The following is a 17260-nucleotide window of genomic DNA, read 5'->3' as shown; positions in this document are numbered from 1 at the left end:
GTTTCGTGGAAATGGGCGCGGCCGTGGGCCAATCGCGTCAGGGATCCCCGAGCTCGGGCGTGACGCTCTGCGAAGACGACCAATGAGGAGCGGCGGGAGGCGGGCCGCACCGGGCGGCGGCGGCGGCAGGGGCTGGTAGGGGGGGTCCGCCTCGCCTCGCGCCCTCCATGGCGGCCGCTGCCCGCGGCCCCCTCCCCACTGCCGGCCCCGACGAGGCGGACGAGGCCGTCCGGGGCACGTGCGAGGACGCGTCCGTCTGCAAGCGGTACGGTACGGGACGGGACGGGGGCGGCGCGGGGCCCGAGGGGGGAGCGGAGCCGCTCGGAGCCCCCCGGACCCGTCGCGGGGGGCGCGGCAGGGCCTGGCCCGCACCCTGCGGGGCTCTGAGACCCGGCGCTGGGCCTGCGGGCCTGGCCGTGCCCCGCCGCTGCGGAGGTACAGCGCCGTCCCTTGCGGGCTGGGCGACTTCAGCCAGGCAGGTCCCGGTTGTTAGCTCCGCACGGAGGAACCGCTCGAGGTTAGGGGGTTCGCCTGTGGTAGCCGTGTGACAAGAGCCGAAATATTTTAACTTTTCACGCTATAACTTCTTTATGGGAATGGTTTCACGCGTTCGCCAGGCTGTTCAAACCTCACGTGCATGTAGGTATGCATATCAGTGGGTTTTTCAGCTTGTTTCTTTTAAAATAAATCTTGCTTCATAAATTTTTGCCCTTTGTTGCACAGGTTTGCTGTAAGTGTTGGCTACTGGGAGGACCCTTACATCCAGTGTTTTGTGAGACAAGCAAAAGAAAGAAAAGCACCTGAAATCAATAGAGGCAAGTCGGCATATAAACGCGAAGATGATACAGACATATTTTTATCTGTCCTTGAAGAGCATCAAACCAAATTTTAATATATTGCATGCATGGAGTGCAGGATATACATAAAAGAATGAGACAAGTACCCTTCACGCCAAAGTTGCATTCTGTGTCTGATCACAGTTATTTTTCTTTTAATCAAAGTTCTTATTCATTGCTTTCCCTATTCTGAATGGAGTGTCTCTGTCTCAGTTAACGTGCAACAGGCTGTACAAAGCAATCAGAAATATTGAACTTGACTCAGGACAGCAGAGTGTGTCAGCTCTTGCCTCTGCAAAAATTAAGTGTGTGCAACAGCTTGAATTAATCTGATCTGTTCTTCCTTTACACAAGGAATCTTATTTTTTCTATGCATCCAATTCAGTTAGTAACAGCAGGAAAAAATAAAACCCTTAGGTATAGTAAAGAGTGCATTATTCTTCATAAGAAACACCTTTTTGGGAAAAAAAAAAAGAGTTAACAGTTTCTAAAGTCACCTAAAAATCTCTATGTTAAGCATACAGTATTATATTAAAATAGTAGTTAGAAAAATATATTTTTTAATTATTTTAATATTCTTTTTAACAGGTTATTATGCTCGCGTTCATGGGGTCAGTTATCTGCTGAAGGCTTTTCTAAAGAAAACAGAATGCAACTGTCAAATCGTGAATCTTGGTGCTGGCATGGATACCCTCTTCTGGAGATTAAAGGTAAGTGATAGCTGCGAGTAATGAACTCAGCTGAAGACAAAGGTTTGTGTGCATATTTGAAGCACTCTTCTGCAAGGGCTTGTCAGTGCTGTGTTCTGCAGCACGATGTGGAGGTGTGTGTGTCTGCAGACTGCCCTGGCTAGTTTGCCTCAGTTCGCAGCTTAGAATTAGTTTAGGTATCTTTAAAAGGCAGCCCGTGAGGAGAGGCTATTTTCACTGGTTTTCACCCAAAAGCATGTGACATGAAGCTGACCTCTAGAGGACTTCCAGGGAACAGAGCATGAACTTAATGTTTTGCTGTCCTCTTTAAGGCTCGGATTTCACTTGCCTTGTCCTGTATCCTTTTATCGTGTGCACGTGAAATGTGAATGGCCCTAATTCTACGGTATTACTCCAATTCTCAGGATGAAAATCTTCTCCCTAGAAAATATTTTGAAGTGGATTTTCCAATGATAGTTGCAAGAAAAATACATAATATCAAGTAAGTATAACGCTCACATTGACCGATGTGAAACTGGATATAATTTAGCTAAATGTCATGAATTGGAAGCTATAAATTTTGATTATTTCACCTCTCTTCTGAGGAACTCTTCACACTCCAGGATTTAGAATAAAGGTTTGATTGTGCAGGCAAGATGTACATGAGACTGCTCTGCTACTGTTTCAGTTTGGAGAAGGTGCTATGTGGAAACTTTAGGAAGGCAAGCAGACTTCATTCTTAATTGTGTAAAATGTAGTGGGCAGGGCAAACCTCAGGAAGATCACAGGCAATTAAGTCTCTTCTATTAATACTGAATACATAATAAATTTTCAGGCTTGCATGTTCAATTAGATAGGATAGCTGGTACTGTGCCTGAATAGTCTGTTTGAATGAATAAATTAAGGCTTGTGGAGATACTTTGAGTGTCTGGATTTCTCTGGAGAGAGTACCTTGGAACTGTAAGAGTTGGTTCTAAAACTCAACTGCAAGTCCAACCTGCAGACATTTTTATTTCCAGTAGAGGGCAGAGGAATTCTCGTCTGTTTTTTTTTTAACACGTGTTTAAAAAAATATTTTAAAAAAATTGGAAGCAGAGTTAAACAAGCCTAACTGCTCAGAGATGCTTCTTCCTTCTTCCCACAGATCAAAACCTCCCCTGTCAAAACCAATTATAGAATCCCATTCAGGGGACTCTCTTCTAATAGGTGAGTCATCTTTAAAATAAGTCAGCAATGTACTGCAGCACTTTTAAAACTTTTCTGATCACTTTGTTCTGATATGTGGGCAGGCTTTTAATGTTTGAAATGCTGTTTGGACAGAGAATTGGGAGGGAAAAGAGGCTTTTTTCTTTTCTTATAGAATCCTGCCCATTTGCTCTGTGTCATGTTAGAAATGTCTTCTCTTGAAAAGGTTTTATTCTGCCAGAAAGTTTTGCTGTTTTTTTTTCTCTTCTGTGTCACTTAACTTACATTTTCTTCTCTGTCATGGAAAAGGAAGAATGCTACTGATGGTCAGATATACTTGATTTATACGTGATTAAAATATCTCAGTGTTTTCCTCGTGTTTTCCATCTCGTTAAGAGCACAAGTCTTTACATTTAGCAGTCTTCACAGAAGTAATACAGCCTACAAAGTCAATTTGCAGGAGCTGGTGCCACTTCAGTATTTAAATAAGAGGATATTGCACTCAGTTGGTGTTATATCGGTCTACTGTCTTGGCTTACAGCCACATTAGGTTTGTGTCAAGATTATAATTTAAATTTGTGAAAAAAAAAATGATTCTGTTGAGTTATGTTTTCAGTGCCCAAATTACAGATAGTGCACTGTAGCTTCTTTTGGACCACTTAGGAGGAGCAGTAATTAGCTGCATCTATGATGCCAGCTAGTTTGCGTTAGCAGGTGTCACTCTAAAGCAGCGCTAGCAGTCTCGTGTTTCCTGTGATGGTGAAATCTACAAGTGCTTTTAATAGGCACAGTCCTAGCTGAGAGGCTGGAGGGCTTGGAGAAGCCCTCTAAAGAGAGAGAGTGAGAAGTTGTGCTCATGCTGCCAGGGGCATGCTGTAGGTGCTCACCCCAAGGCTTGTTTAGTGCTTGAACTTTGATCAAGAGTGCTGCCACACGCTGACTAAACTGCATATTTATGCATATCATGAGCATTTTATTGCTGCATATTAGAGAGCTGTAACTTACCAAAACTTCAGATGTCATTTGAATGTCAGGATTCTCTGTTGTTCATTCAGGTTTCAAAAGATGAAAGCCCAGTGCATCTGAGAAAAAGGGCTTCTAAGTACCACTGTATTTCAGTAGGAGACCTCATAATTGTGCGACACAATGACATATGCTCCATAAGTACTCTTAAAAAGGCATTAGTACAAAGCTAATCAGAAAGGTTTGATAGCGTTTGTGTTACTGAATAGCTCTAGATACCTCTCGTACAGCAAAACTGCTGCTAAGTTACCAAGTTGCAGCAGTGTATTGCAATCAAAAGCTGCTAATTAACAGGTCACACTGCAGTTGTGAACCTACTGGAGTGGCTCATTTCTTTAAAGTTGTTCTTGTTCTTTCTCACTGCTGGGCATTAAATACTTTAGAGGAGGAATTTTAGTGTAACCAGGTTGGTGTAGGTGCTACCATGGTGTGACCTTTGGGTTGTAGCACGGTATCTGCATATACTTGAAGACAGCAAAAGGCTTCCGTGGAACGCCAGCTTGGACTGGCACTCAGGAACCACAGGTGAGATTGAGTGAAATCCCTGTGGGAACTCTTAAGGATGCATTCATGGATCTGCTTCGCATGGAAGTAACACCAGAAGAGGGTGTAGAATGAGCAGACAAATCAGTCGGATGAATCCTGCCTGGTCCTAAAGCTTTCTTACAGCTCTAAAGGAACTTGATAAAGTGTCACCTTATACGGCTGTTAGAATAACTCTGTGTTCTGGGAGTCGTAACTGTCATGGTGGTTGTGATGGGCGAACGGGGCATAATGAAGCAGCACTTCCAGATAGTGAAATTGCTCAGGAGTTTTGAATCTTGGGTTTGGTGATTGCTTCTTTTTTCTTCCTTTTTTTTTTTCCTTTTTCCTCGTAAATCAGATCCACGCCACTATCTCTTGTGCACAAGGAATAATTTCAGAAGCTTTGGAATTCATTTAACGAGTTGCTGTAATATCCATTGACACGACTCTCGTACTGCTTTTCCCCTCGCGCTAAATGTTTTCATTCTGTGGAACCTGGTGCTTTTTTGGCTTCAGGGCAACATTTGTTTTCTACTTGCTGTTTTTACAAAGAAGTAGCAGCAAGTCTCGCAATTCAGGGATAGATATTTGTGGCCTTTGCCCCTGAATGCAACAAGATGACACTTGTCATTGAATAGCTTTGCTGTGTCTGAGGGAATGTCAGATCTCCAGGGGAAAGCAGTGAATTTGTGCAGTAATTTGACATTGCTGTGGCAGTATCAGGTTAAATTGTTTTCAAAGTTCAGTGATTCTATCTGGTTTATGATGCTGTTGTGAGTGTCAGGTAGTTAGTACTCCACATTTTGCTGCCTTGCAGGTGAAAATTATGTTTCAGTGAACTCTTACCTTTGTGTCGCTCATACACTTTCTGACCCTGTCTCATCCAGCTCAAGAGTTGATTATTTTAACTTGCTTTTTCCTACATTTCCAACTTCACTTGTGACCCAACACAAACATCAGGGGTGTTGCTGTCTTGGTGATTTGCATGCCTTGTGTTGAGGATGATCCTGCTCTTGCAGGACAGGCTAAATTTCTTTGTGTTTTGACATATTCCCTCCTTTGACATTGCAATTACAGAACAACCCGAGTGAAACACTGTGTCATCCATGCCTGTGATCCTGCAGCATGGGTTGTTGTAAAGCTGTTGTTTGGAAAGCTGCCAGAGAGACCTTAGCATGAAAACATGAAGAAAGCATTTTGAGTGAATAGTATCCTGCATGCTGTCTCTTGGAAAATCTTCAGGAAAAGTTATTTGAGAATAATTTGAGAAGAGATTAAGTAAAGAAAACTGAGGCACCTTCGGGGGAGTGAGGTTATAGTAAGAAAAATGTTTGTTCCTTTTAAGCACCAAAAATTTGATTCAGTTAAAAGAAAGTTATTGTTCATAAGGAAAAAAATCAGTGAAGACCGCATGGCTGTACTACTGAAGTGTTTTTTTCCTCTTCCGGCTGCTCTCTAGGTAGGCAGCTATTGTACCACACACTTGCACCAACGCTACTTGGTCAGAGCAGCAGCGTATTTGCAAATGTTCCTGTTTAGAGCATCAAGCTATATGCTGAAGTAGAAATTGGTGCCAAAGACCATGAAGTAGGATCACGTTATTTTCTGGGGCATTTATGACCATGCTCCGACTTTTGGCCTCCAGGCTGGGAACAACGGCAATTCCAGCCATCATCAGCATTCATTGCCTCGCAGTAAGTGAGTGTCTGCTATCTGTATGTGAAATCTGGAGCAGTTGTCAGTTTGATTTTAAAATGTTGAAGAATTTTGTCTAGTTAAGTTTGATCTCATCATCTCTGACTTTATATATAAAAGGATATTTTTTTGTGCCATTTATAGGCCAAAGGTAGAAGCTGGTAGAAAATCTTACACGGAATTTTAGAAAAGGCTTGGCTGAAACTTTTCATCAAACGTTTTTTCCCACCTCTCTTTTTGCATTTTGAAATCGACTTGTGCAAATTTCATATCCTTCCCTAAGATTTCCTCCAAAAGTATTGATCATAAATGTTGACATACATGAATTATGGAGATATTTAATGAGGTGCTGTCAGATGTGTTTCAAATGAACAATTTTTAGCAATTGTATCAACTTTTGTATGATGTGTGTGCAGCTCTGCCTCGGTTTTCATCTGTGGTTGTGTTTGCCAACAGCCATCAATGGGGAGTTGAGGGAAGCTGGCAGGGAAATGTGTGGAGAAACAAGTATGTGCTGTTTGAATGGACCAGAGAAGAACTAGGCAGCCCAGATACTGGAAACAGAAGTAAAGTGATTGCATTTGGAGTAAAATGCTTTTGATGAGAAGAAGAGAATCCGTTCCTCAACAGTTTTCTTTACTTTTTATAAGTTTCTGCTGCTGCGAGTCCTGTGCATTCTTAAAGACATAGCCAAGCATGAAGAGAAGGGTGTGGGAAGCAGTAAAGCTATTACAGAGCACACACACGGAAAAAAGCCTTGGCTGAAAATGTTGAACCACTTGCTGAACAGCTTCCCCTCTACGTAACTCTGCACGAACCATTCTGATCTCTGTGCTTGTTTGGAAATGTTGCTAGAAAAACAGTTATTGTGGCTCTAGAAAGAGCCTTTTTCAGAGCTGGTCTCTTGAAAACTAAATGGAGATCGTTCTTCTAGAATGTTTGACGTACTGCTTAATTCAATGAATTGCTTTTTGTTTTTTTCCATATTTTTCCTCTCCCAAAATGGAAAACCTTTTTCACTCTGTTTCTTCAGCCACTTGACTTCTCTTTCACCCAGCTCTTGACATCTGTTCCTGTACTGCCGTTTGAGAGCTGTGTCTCTGCCACAGGTTCCCAGGCAGAGCTGTGCCAGAGCAAGTGACAGCTTCTGCAGATGGTTGTTGGCTGTCCGTTACAAGACTGCTTCAAACTCTGTTGTTGTTCTTTTTTTTTTCTTTTTTTTTTTTTTTTTAATTCTATTTTTTTGTTTATCTCCCTTCTGTTTAGCTTACTTATTTTACTGTTTGCTCGGACATCCAAACAGTAGGAAGGGAAAACTGCTTGCTATTCTGTCCTCACATCTTCACCCCAGTAGTACGGCTCTTGAGTTGAAGCCAAAGCACAAAAGAGCAATCTATCGTATCATATTCCGACAGAACCTTGCTTCTTTAAGAGTGGGTTAGATACTGGACTTGTGAAGTGCTTTCTCTGCCGGCTGGCTTTATATAGTTGACTTGATTGCAACTGCTTGTCAGAATTACCCATAGCAAGATACTCATTCGTGTTGCTACCGGCTTCCTTACAGTTTTGCTAGTGTAGCAAGTGTCTTCTGACTTCAGTATTATTTCCCCCTTTGTGTTGGGAAACCTTTATCGAAGCTTGCTTACTGCCGTATCCTGGGCTGAACGTTTACATCTCAGAATATCTTTTCTAATGTGACTCCTCGCATGTAATACCATTGCTAGACCATACGAGAAGCCTGAACTAACTTTTTTTTTGCCCCCCCAACGTGTCTGCTACCCATAGATGTTACATAATGTAGGTATTGTTAGTTTATAACTATATCTCTTGTTAATATTTGAACATTGTTAGTCTAGTTTTTCAGAAAGTAGTGAAGGAAGTAAAAAGTCTATGGGGTCATCTAAAAAGACTAAAAAGAAAGCAAAAACCCCTGCATTTAATCCTCATTCTTCTTTTCCTCTCTGCATTCCTTGAAACCATGGTAACGGATAGGTTATCCTATCTGCATTCTAGCGGCTGCAGAGTAGAAGATGAGGTGTTTGGCAGAGTCTGATGCTAGTATAACACAATCTGAAAACCACAATAATCCGGTATGAGGGAAATTAATGTTTTTAAAATAAAGAGTCTTCAGTAAATTATTAGGTATAACAGATCAAACTTTGACTTCGTATTCGTATGTTGATGAATATTTTAATTTATAATTTCAGCATACCTCTTATTTGTAACTGTTGGTTTCCAAATTTTGAACTTGCAGATTCTCACAGCCTAGACTCCAGTCGTTATTCCATAGTAGGAGCAGATCTTCGTTTCTCATCAGATCTGGAGGAAAAGCTAAAGAAACATAACCTGGACATACAGTAAGGTTTCTTTATTGTTACTGGCTTTTTGATGAGAGCATATGAAAGCAGATTGGTGAGAGTAAAGTCAGGCTTGGGCATACGGTATCTGCATCCAGTTCTCATTATGCTATTTCCATGGTTACCTTTTCCTGAGCCCTTTGAGCAGAAGGAATTGTGCAGACACCTCATGCAGCCTAACTAAACTACTGCAGAGTTGTTCCTTCTGTAGTCCCTCCTGCAAACAGCGTTTTCATCACCTATGTATCAAAATATCATGAATTGTTTTTTTAAGAGTGGAGTTTTTATTGATTCAGTGGTATTTTTTTTTTAAAGATGACTTATGGGAGTACCTAGATCAGTACCTAGGTCTTCCAGCCCTATTGTTATAGGCATGAGTCAAGATTTCTAGGAGCTTAGCTGGAAAAATGAAGAATAATTCTGTCAATGTTATTTTCTTTTTTAGAGTTTTATCTTTGTAATTATTTTCTATTGCATCCGCTCAAAACCTATATTGTTCCCCAGACCTTTTGGTGAAGTGATTGCTATGGAGTCTTTTCAGAACTTAACTCTGGAAGCTAATGTCTAGCATTTTATTGTTCAAGCATTAGGCTTCTGAAAGGGCCAGGATTTAAGTTTTTAAAGCAGATGATGGACATACCTTTCAAATATAAGATATATATATAAATAGCGGCTATCTGGATGGGTGGGAGAGAGCATATGGGAAAGCAGAATGCATCAAACTGCCATTTAAATCTTTACATTTTCATCTTCTGAAATCTTGTCTTGCTTGTCTGTATTGCTGCTCCTTGTGGAATTTCTCTTGCTTCTATTGATTTTTCTTTTTCCTGTTCATTTTAACAAATAAAAGAAACTTCTAATTCCAAGAAAAATTACTTGTGTAGATGTCTATTTTGGTGGTGTGGATTTAGTTATTTTTGTTTGTTTGTTTGTTTCTTGTGGATGGAAGAAGAGACAAAGTGCAAACTACAGATTGCATTTTGATCGACGTTAGTACATGAAGCTTTTTTTTACTTATAGCAAACATATTTGTCTAATTATAGTTTTTAAACTTTTTTGAAGAGAAAACCTTTTTTCTATTTGTACTTTAATCCTAACTTTGCTGATCTGTTAAAATTGCATGGATTGTGTCTATAGGTTATGGTTCTTCCCCCAAATGATTTTTAATATGCACTTCAGTTCCTGCCATCACAGTTCAGAGATCGATTACAGGATACACATTCTTCTGTATTCATGGCATGGCTCACTTAAAAGAGATCGTGCCTTAATATCTCCGTTCTGGAACCAGGGGAGTTCTCTGTGATTAATTTGTTGGCTGCTGGAAAACCCAGTCCTAGTCAAACTGATGAAGTGATTTCATTCAGTCTTAAATGTCTAGTTCATAATAGTGGAGCTCTTCTAAGAATTTGGGGGGCATGCAATTATTTGCCAATAATTCTTGTTCTTTTGCTAGAAGTGATTCTCTTGTTTTTTGTTTTCAAGTTTGCCAACGCTTCTGATAGCAGAGTGTGTGCTGGTTTACATGACACCTCAACAATCTGCAAATCTCCTAAAATGGGCAGCAAACACTTTTCCAGTGGCGATGTTTATAAATTATGAGCAGGTAAAACAAAAATGGTATTTTTTGAACTGCATTATTGACATAAAAGTTCTCAGAAGTGGGAGTTCTGCTTGTAAAATGAGTTGTCCGTATCCTTTTTTATAGACAACAGGTTCTGCTGAAGTTCTGTGTTAACATGTGGTATCTTGTCAATCTGTTAGCTCATTGTAATGAATATACAACTATTCTGCAAGGTGATTTGCTGGACTATATTGAACCAAAAGAGCTAGGCTTAATCCATATGTGGGTGAAACCATAGAATATTAGTTTAGATAAGACAGAGCTAAATGCAATGATGCTGAATATTGGCGATGAGTTAATAGCATTCAAAAATTGCCTCTCTTCTGTTTGGCCAAGGGGAGCAAAAATCCTATCAGCATGAACTTAACTTTTCTGTGTGCAAGTGAAACGCTGCATGGAGGGAACTAGGTAGCTGCAGGAGTTAGTAACAGGATCTTCCATATTGTAAGTCACTGCTACGGAGCTAAACCAGGTTGTGAACAACGTAAAGCAGAGTTAGTTTTCAGTGCATGGTTCCTGTGCCCATAGGGGAAGTAGTATTGTTATCATTAAACCAGCACTCCATGGTAAACATGACATAGCTGAGGAGGTTGTGGCTGGGGGAAATGAGACCTAGTGTGAGAATGTGAAATTTACTTGTAAGTTATCCTGTGCATTTTATGACAGACAATTAGAGAGTTTAACCAGGTTACTGCTTTTCATTGCGATTACATTCTTTTCGGAAGGGGGAACACTTTTGTCTCATTCTCTACCTGAGGTGAATATGACGGATCGGTTTGGACAGATCATGATTGAGAACTTGCAGAGACGACAGTGTAACCTGGCTGGAGTGGAAGTCTGCAGATCCTTAGAAGCTCAGGTAATAGAGCACAGAGCTCCGGGTGTGTTTAATAGCAAATTTACTTTATTTGTCTGCAAATTCTGTGTACGCTGTAAGGCTCAGAGCAGTGACTGAAGCAGGTTTGGGGTGGGGCAACTGCTACCTACAGGAAACCCTTTTCCGTCTGCTTTACAGTGATTCCCTGCTATTAATGTTGTGGTTGCTAGATAACCACTTAGCTTCTGCAATTGTACAAAAACTGCAGTAGATCAGAGCACGACTCTATCTAGCCCACTGCCCTCTCAGTAGAGGTTAGCAGCAGATGCTTAGAAAAGGGTATAACAGCTCTTCAAAGAACAGGTCAAGTAGCTGCCCTACAAAATCCTTAAGGGGAAAAACTTTTCTGGTATCATGTCCTCGAGTCTTCTGAAAACTGTCCTCCTTGTTTATTTTACAGAGGGAACGATTGCTGTTAAATGGCTGGGAAAATGCACATGCCATTGATATGATGAAAGTGTACAGCTTTTTGCCACAGGCTGATGTCAAAAGGTATTGCTGATAGCTCGCTTGCAGCCAAAAGTCGTCTCCACATACCATTTCCAAAATATTTTATGTCAATATGTAGTATGGGATCCCCTCATATATCAGAGGGAGGCTGTGTGCAGATGCTAGCTAGCTAGGCAGAACATGTCCGAGTCTGAGGTTTCTGCAGAGCCTTAAGGATAACGCCTAGAGCAACACAAATGATCCAGAGGGTTATCTCTGCAAGGAGTGGACTGCCAGTGGTAATGATTTATTTTGGTGAGGTATAAAAGCATCTCATGACAGAAATTTGCAGATAAAAGATGCTACAGAAGTGCTGTGTTTTTACAGTACCCAGGATGTTTCTTGTGAACATCCAGCCTCCACAACACCAGATGGGTGAGGCGGAGTCCTAGGATACATTCGGAACAGGCATCCACTTTTCATGTCCCCAAGGCGGAGATGACATCCATGTGTTTGCTCCAGTCTTGTAGGCCTACGTAAGATTACTTACCATTTGTTTTTTTCTGCTACAAGTGGGTGGAAAATGGCCAGTTTTGTTCTTCCTTCCTTTTCATATCATGTTCATGAGCTAGATTGCTGGGTCTGTACACAGCTGAGTACAGAGTGGGTATAAGTAAAGGCTGTTTGCACTGGTCAGTAGTCTGCATTGATTTTGTTATTTTTTTGCATTAAAAAAATGCTAAAAAGGATGATTTTTTTTTAGTGAGTAACATTTTAGGTATGTAACGTGAAATGTGAATTGCTATGAGCAGTTTGTTACTTGTTATTTGAATTAGCTAAGCAACTCCCCTTGGTCAAAATAAATATTTACATATAGGGATTTTTCAAATTATGGAACTGACCAGGTAAAACTGAAAATCATAGGTAGTTTAAATAGAAATTATGACACAAGGCTAATCAACAGTGACACAGAGAGGAGCATGCCATGTTTAACTCTTAAAGCGAGGACAGCTTGGGAGAGGTTTTCTCGCTTTGGTGAAGTGGAAAACATTAAAAGATGAAGAATCCTTGGTATGGACCATTTTAGGAAAAAAAAATCCTCACATCTTATATGTACCATTTGGTTTGTGTTTTGTCATGAGTTCATGTGGGAGAGTTGTTAGGAACTGCACTGGTGTACCCATCACTCACCAAGACATAATATGGGCTTGTTGTGATTGTGTGGAGAAAATACTATCTTCAACTGTTAGCTGTTATCCTTTGCTAAAGATGAATCTCATTCCATTAGTCTGTAATTTCAGTCTCTACGTAAATCCAGCAAGACCAGTTAGATGTAGTAAAAGGGGTTAGAAGAGAAATGCTGGTATTCCTGAGAAATTACACAGACTGATCCTGGAACATTACATTCCTGGGATTAGAAGTTAAAAACATCTCGTTGTTTCATACATTGACAACAAAGCCTAGCAGTGGTGGTATCTTCATTATGAACAAATTTGTTTATTTTACTGTAAATATAACTGTTTCTGCCTTTCAATTCTCTGGAGTGAAGAAGTGTACATTAAAAACTGCCCTGAGCCTCCAGTTTAAATCACAGGTTTTTTGTTCCCACAGAATAGAAGAACTTGAATTCCTAGATGAAAAGGAACTGTTTGAACAACTGATGCAGCACTACTGTATCTGCTGGGCCTCAAAAGACAGCAGTAACCTGGGTAATGTTCTCCAAGATCTAGGATTTGACCCTTCACATTGAAATCTTACATGGAGACACTGGGACTATATCCATCAGATGTATGATAGAAGTATCCTGTAGCTGGAATGGGTTCTGCTTCTCTGGGGCTGTGAACACCTCCTAGGTGGTGACAAAGGACTGTTTCTCCACTGTCTTCTGAGGGTTTGTATAGGCATCTAAATTGCCTAACTCAAGCCTGTTCAGTACAGGGGAGTTTGAATTTTTATACTGAAAGATGCCGTATGGGTTACTTTAAATAACTGCCTGCTTTATACTATCAGTGCTAATTGAAAGGATTACAAATCCTATGAACGTGAAGTACCATATGGGCACACAGTATATAAAATCATGGTGTCCTGACAACATAAAAATAATTTTCTGCTACTTAGTCCAGTCTTCTGCACTGTCCCCATTACATCCATCTAAGGCTTAAGTGTTCCATCCTGGGAGAAGAAATTCCCCCTGAAGTTATTAACTCTTTTAGATGTTCCTTTGTTTTTAAAGCTGGTAAAGTGAGATCTGCAATATCCTATTGCTGTTGCTGTAACAGAGATGCTAGCTTGTGGTGGTGTCAGCTGACCTGAATCCTACAACTTTGTCAGTATTGAGTTACAGAAATGCACAATTTTCCTTTGTTTTCTGATGCTGCAGAGTGATGATTGTACTACAGGACCTACTTCTAGAGGAGCTAAGCACAACAAATTCACTTACTCATAGTAGGCAGCATCCCTGGGATCTGCAGCATTATTCTTTGCTGTGATTAGAGAAGTATTTTGGACAATTTTGTGTACTGAGGTTAAATGGTGCAGTGTATCTTAGAAGTCAGAAGAAGCAATTCTCAATCAAATGTGTAATGCCTGGGCATGCCTCAGTCTAAAGCACTTTTTCCGGTGTGAACTCATTGCCCTCATTAATGGCACTTGTCCCAGCTTTCTCTTAATTCCATGAGCAGACTCTTACTTCTGTCAACAGACGGTGTTGCTCTTTCTGTCACATAACCTCGGTGCTCCTTCAGATGGGCTTACTCAAATCAACTGCTGAATTGCTATGAAAAAAAAAAGTTAAAAATTGCAGATAAACTTGATTCCTAATTTCCTTTCCTGCCACCAAATCTTTAGAATTTGTTTTAAAACCAAAACAAGCCTCAAAGCATCCTACTATCTGCATCTATCTTAATAGTGAAATATGGGTGGTATAGGTATAAACAATTGTTTCTCCTCCCACGCCCCAACCTTTTCTTTTCTTTTAGGTCTTGCAGATATCACCTTCTAATGTACTTGCTTGAAGGAAGCCTTGGGCCCAGAAGCTGCAGCTACTGCCTTCTGCTTGAGACGAGATCACAGAAATGATGGGACTCTGCATGTGCCAAGTTCAGTCTGCTCATCTGTGTAAGCAGTGCCAGTAAAGAAAATGACTGGTGCTGCTCATGTTGACTCTCCTGTTGGCTTTTGGTAGTTTTAACAATTTTTTTTTTGGCCCATTGTGAGCAGTTGTTATGAGGCAAGACTCGCTTCCCATTCCTGGATATCTCTAATGACAGACTTTTATAAGATGTCGGTAATTCCTGTTTAAAAGCTCACCTTCCTTAGTTTAAAACTGAAAGTAAAGTGTTCTTGGGTTATATTATCCCCCTCTTTCATCTTTTTGTGGATGTGAAAAATGTATTTGTGACAGGAAGCTGAAAAAAAGAAGTTGGTGAGCTGCAATACTGGATACCTCTTTGCACTGTGCACGGCTAATCATGAAAGTTAATTTTTGTTCATTTTCGTTCTGTTGAGGTTTAACTTTTATGAAGTGCTACCCTATTAGCTTTCTCCAGGCTTTTACTGTTGCTACAAGGCTGTCGTTATATTTGATCTGTTTTTGTAGGGGAAGGGAGAAAGAAGAAGAAAAGGGATCGTGATTCTTGTTCAGTGATGGACAAGAAACTGGTAAAGCAGACTTTAATTATTTAACTGGATAAGACTTAGCTTGGCAGGCCAGCATGGGAATTGTAATGGTAAGAAAGAAATTAATCTACATTTGAACTGCTTCTGGCAGTATCTTTACACCAGTGTCTCATTCTTATTTCTTTCCCCTTAAAAGAAATGAGGAAAATCCCAGCAGCAGCAAAACAAACAAACCTGCCCTATTGTTTGGAATTGAATCTTGAAACCTTCTGATGAGAAAAATAATAAATGTTTAATATTTATAACTTGTCTATTGTCTTACTCAAAAATTACCTATTCATTTCCATTTTAGTGATTGTTTTTCCTTTGCCAAATGCCTCAACAAGAATATTTTATTTTAAAAAGTAGTGGCAAGCATAAGCAGCCATTTTAGTGTGCTGTAACCGTGTGAATTCCAGTAGCGTGCAAGTATCTGGCACTGGAAATAGTTGATAGGGGTTTGGACTAGGGAAGGACGTTACTAAGATTCCAGAAAAACTAAACACTTCTTAGAAGTGACAGCCCATTTCGGAGGAACAGAAGTAGGAAAAGAAATGGCCTTTACTTTGCTGCCCTCCTCTCACAGTGAAGTACCAATTTTAGTCACTGGTAGCTACAGGCTGCCTGCTGTAATGTTTGGATCAAGCTGATTTTGTAAGTGACAAGGCACAGAAATACAGTATTTGCTCTGCTTAGTCTTTGCTAAGTGTTCCCCAAAGGGAAGAGATGGATCCTCTGTGCAGCAACGAAAGGAACTTAAAAACTTTTGTTTTCAAGATAACACTCATAGTAGTCTGCTTATGCCTGCACTTTCTACGTTTGGGCTTAGCTGTGCCCTTCTGCTGAGAGGTATGTGCGGGCTGTCTTGGTCTGCGTTAGTGTTGACCCTTTCTCTTTGCAGGTGCAGGAGACCAGAAAGGTGTGGCTCATTTTTGCACCTTCCCATCCAAGTTCCTTCTTTTACACAGAAGCTACAGCCAGAGACTACAAATCTTGCCATTGGATGGTTTTCCATTGCAGTTGCCTGCTGTCTAGATTGGAAAAGTAGACTTGCTGAGCCTGTTTATTGTGAAGCGGGGGGCAGTTAGCCTGCTGCATTTAATGGCCTGCAGCTTCTGGTTTTTTGTTTTGTTTTGTTTTTGTTTTGCGTTCTGGTTTTACACTCTTGTTACTTAGAGATTTTGAATCTTTCTGTGTGTGTGTCCCTGTGCTCTGTCATACCAACATGAATCCAAGGAGCTAAATTCGACAAGCGTCTATGAATCTGTCTGAATTCGATCCGAGTCCTTCAAACTTACTGCCTAGCTAAATGTAGCATCTTTGCCAGAGATCTGGGAAAAGATCAAAGCGTTGTGGCTCCATGCCCATCTTCAGTATACAGTTCCTCCTGACTCTCTGTGGCTGTGCAAAGAGTAGGTATGCAACTGGCACAGGGAATTGTGATGGCTTTATAACACGTGGCCTCTTCGCTGGCAGTTGTTTTGGTCCATGTTTTTGTTGGGTTTATTGCTTTTTTGGTCATTTTCCTTCATTTGAGGAGATATTAAAACTTTCTAAAAGAACTCTTATATAACATCTTTATTTAGGCTGGGATTCTGAGGTATCACCTCCATGCCCCTTCACCCCCAGCCCTTTTCCTTTACCCAACAGCTTTTTTCCCAAGCCTGAAATTCCTGTAGGTCTTTCCTGTGGATGCTGTCCCCTTCTGACTTTTTTGGAATTCATCAGTACTGCATCTTGGATCATGCTGCAGACCGTTAAGCTGCTTTTCTTGCTTTTAATGAGCTTATAGCATATGAGGTCCTTCCACCTACAGATACTGACTCACGAGAGCTTTGCTGCTGTGGGGTGTGTGTGCCGACTGGGAAGTCGCTTGCTAGACCTAAGACATAACGTTATGAAAGCATGAGTAGAGGTTGGGCACCTTATTGGTTGTTTCAATTTCTAAGAAACAGTAAAGTGCTCCTGAAAGAGAAAGCAGTAAATGTTTTACCTTTTCCCCAGTCAGAGTGGACTGTAGCACTGGGGGGTTGTGGTTGAACTGGGATCTGTTGTTTGACCAGCTGGTTTTCTCTCCTTGTAATTCCTTTTGCTTCAAGTGAGCTGAGATAATGGAATTTCATGCCTTTTTTTTTTTTTTCCTTCTTAAATCAGGAGAATCACTGTCATTTGGGAGCAGGCTCATATCTTCTTTGTCTTCATAGTGTGCATTAGCCGTGTTGCAGATGCCTTTCCATCATCTGGAAATGAGCCATGCTAAATCTGTAGCCCTGCTGATGGCTGACAGGTGAGCCTGCACGGTGGTGGCTCTGCTGTGCCATTACTTTTCAGCCATCAGGAATCAGAATTCATCTCCTTTCCAGCCT

The 17260-nt window shown here is 40.8% G+C and overlaps 1 protein-coding gene across 2 annotated transcripts; it reads left to right on the top strand.

Annotated features, from left to right (window-relative positions):
* Window positions 1–98: 98 nt before the first annotated feature.
* Window positions 99–15160, top strand: LCMT1 (leucine carboxyl methyltransferase 1). Of its 2 annotated transcripts, XM_035339623.1 has the most exons (11): window positions 99–265; window positions 724–815; window positions 1425–1546; window positions 1951–2027; window positions 2670–2731; window positions 8208–8310; window positions 9793–9913; window positions 10689–10790; window positions 11209–11300; window positions 12849–12946; window positions 14216–15160. In XM_035339623.1, exons 1-11 carry the CDS (start codon window positions 168–170, stop codon window positions 14236–14238), a joined length of 990 nt encoding a protein of 329 aa, XP_035195514.1. In that variant the 5' UTR covers window positions 99–167; the 3' UTR covers window positions 14239–15160. The 2 variants fall into 2 exon arrangements, with proteins under 2 accessions (XP_035195514.1, XP_035195515.1); XM_035339624.1 differs by lacking the exons at window positions 12849–12946; window positions 14216–15160 and adding an exon at window positions 11625–11984.
* The last annotated feature ends 2100 nt before the right edge of the window (window positions 15161–17260 follow it).

This window comes from Oxyura jamaicensis, chromosome 14, assembly GCF_011077185.1.
Source record: "Oxyura jamaicensis isolate SHBP4307 breed ruddy duck chromosome 14, BPBGC_Ojam_1.0, whole genome shotgun sequence".
Taxonomy (NCBI): Eukaryota; Metazoa; Chordata; class Aves; order Anseriformes; family Anatidae; genus Oxyura; species Oxyura jamaicensis.
The sequence above is the reverse complement of the archived record's forward strand: the minus strand, read 5'-3'. Positions and strand labels throughout refer to the sequence as shown.